Below are 5,176 nucleotides of genomic sequence, written 5' to 3'. Positions count from 1 at the left end.
GATTTCAAGCTACAAATGTTTCTAAACTCATAACATCAATTCTAGAACAAAAGAAATTTTCCACAAAACCCTAAATTTTTAAACCTACAATTTTCTTCATAAAACAATTTATTTTCTTACTCAAGAGTGTGCACACAAACACTCTCTAATAATTCTCTATGAAAGCCCCATCAAAATCAAAACCCTAAATTTTTCTCCAAGAAAAATCTCATAAAAGAGGGAAGTTTCTTGCAATATACACTTACCTCTCTTCTTCCCTAGGCCTCCCCGACGTTTTTCCAAAAGAAGCTCGCCGGAAAACCCGCCGGTCACCGGCCTTCGTGCGTCTCCCGTCGCCCTCCCCCTCTCTCCCGTCCGCTTCTCTTCTTTCGGCCGAGAGAACACAACAAGGGACCGAATAATTCGGTCCCTTAAGAGGGCTTTTAGAGAAAATAAAATGCCAATTACGCATGTGCCCTTTTTCCCTAATATTTCCTTAAGGGCTCTAAGGGTAAAAGGGGAAATTAGCATAAATGTTACTTAAACCTTCTTCGGCAATTTATATCTCCAAAACCGAGCGAAATTAAATATAAGTTCTTTATACCATTTCGCTCGAAATTTCGAGACGAATCTAACGAAATTTATTTCGTCGAATTCCGACGACGTCGAAATTTCACTTAAGTTCGTCGCGGCGCATCGATATGCGTGCGACGCACTCAAATGACGAATTTTGGGTTTTTACAATTAGATTTATTAAACTTCCGTATCAAACAAAAATCAAGCTCCTAACAAGCTTATGAGCGAGCATGTTCATGAGCTTCGGACGATGTTGTTCAAGAACATAAACGAGTCGAACACATAGTTGTTCAAGCTTATTTATTAAAGCATCGAGTATTTAAGAATTTTGGGTTTTTACAATTAGATTTATTAAACTTCCGTATCAAACAAAAATCAAGCTCCTAACAAGCTTATGAGCGAGCATGTTCATGAGCTTCGGACGATGTTGTTCAAGAACATAAACGAGTCGAACACATAGTTGTTCAAGCTTATTTATTAAAGCATCGAGTATTTAAGAAAATATTCAAGTTTGTTTGATTACATAATTAAACGATCACGAATGAGCTTTTATCAAGCCGAGCCTTGATAGTTTGTCAAACGCTCAGTTCGTTTACAACCATAATCCGAACCCATATTTTTTATATTAGATTTGAGTTAAATTTTTCTGTTGGGTCCAATATTGACATTCTTACTTCATCATTACACCTATATGTATCAAAACCCACAAAAGATTAGAATAAAAGGGCATTGAATCTTCATAATCAAGATGAATCGATAAGACAAATTTATAAAATTAATGTCAAATAATGATGATAAAGAAGATTAGACTGAAGTAATTTTAATAGAAGTGCAAAAAGATGTTTACAAAATAGATTTAATACCTCTTGTATCCATCAGACCTAGTCTAGCCATCACCAAAAATTATGGAAGCATAGTATCTAAACTAGCATGACACTAAAAAATCTATATTCATCCAAAACAGCTTGCAATTATACAATTTATATAAACAATGATATCTCAGAGTTCTTTTTGGATTTATTTCCCAAGTATGCATGCATCAATAAATCATGATCATGTTATTTATATGATCCTAATATATTATGATTATTATCCATAGGATTATCACTTGGTCATTCTGAGAGCAAGCATAATGATTGCGTTCTCCACTCTTTATTTCATATGAGATATAGGATTACCTCCCTAGAAGCAAATAAAGGCTTGAAACCCCTGAGTAACAAAGAAAAATTATTCTGCGCGAACTCCGGACGACGTCCAAAGACCAACCACAACGCGCCGCGTCATATTTTGCTCTGTACCGGTGCTCGGTACTACTCGGTAGCGGGTGACGTGGCGCGTTCTGGTTGGTCTCTAGACTGTTCAATGTCCGCACAGAATAATTACTCAGCCAATGAGGTAAAGCATCATTAATTTTATATTCCATCTTAATTTGAACAAAAAGAGCCAACTAATCAAAATAATTCAGCCTAAAATTACTTATAATTTTAATCCAATATCATCTTCACATAAACCATCTGATTAGTTCATAATCAAATTTATCTATCAATTTAATGATGGCTCAATCAAATTAATGAATTGCATTACAATAGCTCTTAAAAAAGACAGAATAGAGAATAAGAATTCACAAAGCTAATCTCTAGTAGTTATACTAGACTAATTATGATAGGAGTTCATTTTATATTTGGTAATCCATTGAAAATATTTTTTGGGTTCTCTGACCTTCTGTTCTTCTTACAGGAACTCAACACACAGAGACCGCCTACTCCTACCCGCGGCCGACCGCAATCTGCGAGCGATCGAAGCTCGCTTGCATATATATGAGCTTTCGATGAAGTCCTAACTCAATAAGTCAACATAATACATCAATAAGGTTTCCTTAATTTGATTTCAGAAATGTGGTTGCAGCTCCATTCAAGTAGTGCACCTTCAACCTGCTTTACAGAATCTCTTTTCCATTATGTGCTATGAAAACAGTGTGTTCTTATATGCACTAGAGTGTAATTTTTTTTTATTTTTATGAATGGATCATAACTGTAATTTTGTACAACTGTGTATGTGTTTGTATTTTTAAGCTGGAGGTGTTGTAAATTAAGATAGTTTTCAGCAGTTGATTTTAATGGTTTTCTTTCTTGAAGATGGAGCACTGAAGAATAAAATCTCCAATTCATCATAGCAGTAATAAAATTGTTTTTTTACTTTATAAGATTTTTATTTATTTATTTATTTCGTCATTGTTTGATATGTTGGATAGAATTTTTGATCGAATATAGAGAGGCTTGTGTTTTGCACTAATAAAATTAGGGGAATTTTTTAGTCGAATTAATTAATCTAATTAAATTTGAGCTCGAACTGGTTTTATTATGAGAGAGAGTGATTATAATTTAAGTTAATATTATAATATAATGGTAAAAAGAATGAGAGATTATTTAAAAAAATTATAATGAAACATTTAATGCAAAAAAGAAATATGTATTTTTTGAATATTTTAAACAACTTGTGATTAAAATTTTGAATTTTAATATATTTTAAGTAAATTTTATATTAAAATTTTTAAAAGAATTTATTGGCAAGTAAGAAAATTTATAGCCAAAAAATTCTTTTTTTTTTATTTGAAATGACCCATGTTTTATTCAATAAGTATTTATTGGAGTTTATGGTGAACAAAATTACTTTGAAATACTTTGAATTCGAATCATAGTTCAAACATGATTTGATCAAATTAGACTCAAACAATCATTTTGAGCATTTTCTTTAAGGAAATTGATGAAGGCAATGACAATGGAATTGTTGCAACAGTTTGCGACCTTTGTTGGGTCTTATGATTTGCGTAAGTTGGGGGGATAATTATTACGTCCGGACAAAAAACCGAAAATCCAGACGTATACCGAATAATACCGAGTGCTCAATACCAAGTTTCAAGTGACATGACGCGTGATTGTTGATCTCTGGATGATTGCTCCCTATTTAGGGCTGGTGATAATCAAAAGGATGAGATTGCTATGATAAAATCATATGGTTCTTGCTTCCAGTTTATTTCAGTTCAGCTCAATTTTAATTGAAGCAAAACTTCAAAATAATGTGCTATGAATTTTTAATTAAGAAATTTAAATTTCATTTGAAATAACTTTTTTGTTATTTTTTAAAGTAATTTTTTAATGTAAAATTTTTAAATTAAAAAATTTTTAACTAAAAAAATTCTTTACAAAGCAATAAAAAAGTCGTCCCAAATGAAGCCTTAAAACAAAATTTTAGCAAACAAATTTTAATTTTTGTACTAAAATTATATTTTAAGAAACAATAAAAAAATCATCCCAAAGATGCCGTGGTATATGAAACTCTTACGGATATAGAATCTGGAGAAATAGCAGAGGTGAAGAACCAAAAACAGTTGCAACTTTTTGCTTTGGAACAAAGCTGCACACTTAACTATGGTTTGGCAATAATAAGTTTATTATATGAAATCAATTATATCTGAATGATTGAGGCTTCATTTGGGACAGCTTTTTTACTGATTCTTAAAGTAATTTTTTAATACAAAACTTAAAAAAAATTATATTAAAAAAATCACTTTAAGAATAAAAAAAAAAGTCGTCCCAAACGAAGCCTTAATCAAACTCAACAATTAAAAGAGATGCATTCTTTGGGAAAATTAGGGTTCTTTTTTTTTTAAATAACATAGCTAAAAGATGAGATGATTATACAATTAGTTCAGACCAATTTTATTCAATCTGTATTTGCTAAAGATCAACATATCAAAATCAGACACAAATGCATGTTTAAGAGTAGCTCTTAAAGAAGTGGACTTGCACTATTGCATATGACCTAAGTCACCTAGAATACTACTTAGAAAGCCCTATTGAGCCACTTTGAAGGTAGACCTTATTTCTTCTAGCAAACTGCAAAAATTAAAGCTTGTTTGGGACAGCTTTTTTTCTATTTCTTAAAGCAGCTTTCTAGTTTAATAATTAAAATTTTTCTATTAAAAAGATGCTTTAAGAAGCAGTAAAAAAGCCGTCCCCAACGAAGCCTAAGCCCCATAAATGCTCAATTTAGCTCAAGACTTTCATAATGCCCAATTTAATCTCCTAATTATTAGAAAATATCATAATTTAGTCTCTATGCCAAAAGTAATAGTTAAAGTTAACCGCAACAATTAATGTGAGGGCATTTTGGATATAACGGTATATGTGCTATTATATTATTAATTTTATATATTTTATCATTCGTCATATTAAAATAAATATAAAATTTATAATGGAAGTTAATCACATTTATTTAATATTCACTCTGATTATTTAATTGGTTAACTTTCATTATAATTTTTGTATTTATTTTAATATGATAAATAATAAAAAAATAAAAAGAATTAATATAATCAAATACACCATAATACCCAAAAAAAACCCTCACATTTAATTGTTGAGGTTAATTATAACTATCACTTTGACCTTGGGATTAAATTGATGCATTTTCTAATAGTCGGGATACTAAATTGAGTCATCATAAAAATTTAAGATTAAATTAGACATTTATTAATAGTCAGGGAACTATTTTCAGTTTTTACTCCTAAAATAAATCACAAAATATATCTACATTTAGAACCTACAAAGCCATTCCAAAC

General features: G+C 30.6%; 1 protein-coding gene across 1 annotated transcript in view; it reads left to right on the top strand.

The window, feature by feature from the left end:
* LOC110101617 (serine/threonine-protein phosphatase BSL1 homolog) overlaps positions 1–2,730 on the top strand; it is a 30,966-nt gene extending 28,236 nt beyond the window's left edge. Inside the window, exon 21 of the mRNA XM_020829585.2 lies at positions 2,293–2,730. Coding sequence (XP_020685244.1) covers positions 2,293–2,376 — 84 coding nt within the window. The 3' untranslated portion in view covers positions 2,377–2,730. The remainder of the gene's footprint in view (positions 1–2,292) is intronic.
* The last annotated feature ends 2,446 nt before the right edge of the window (positions 2,731–5,176 follow it).

This window comes from Dendrobium catenatum, unplaced genomic scaffold (assembly GCF_001605985.2).
Source record: "Dendrobium catenatum unplaced genomic scaffold, ASM160598v2 fragScaff_scaffold_976, whole genome shotgun sequence".
In the NCBI taxonomy this organism is placed as follows: domain Eukaryota; kingdom Viridiplantae; phylum Streptophyta; class Magnoliopsida; order Asparagales; family Orchidaceae; genus Dendrobium; species Dendrobium catenatum.
This window is presented reverse-complemented; position numbering and strand designations above follow the sequence as displayed.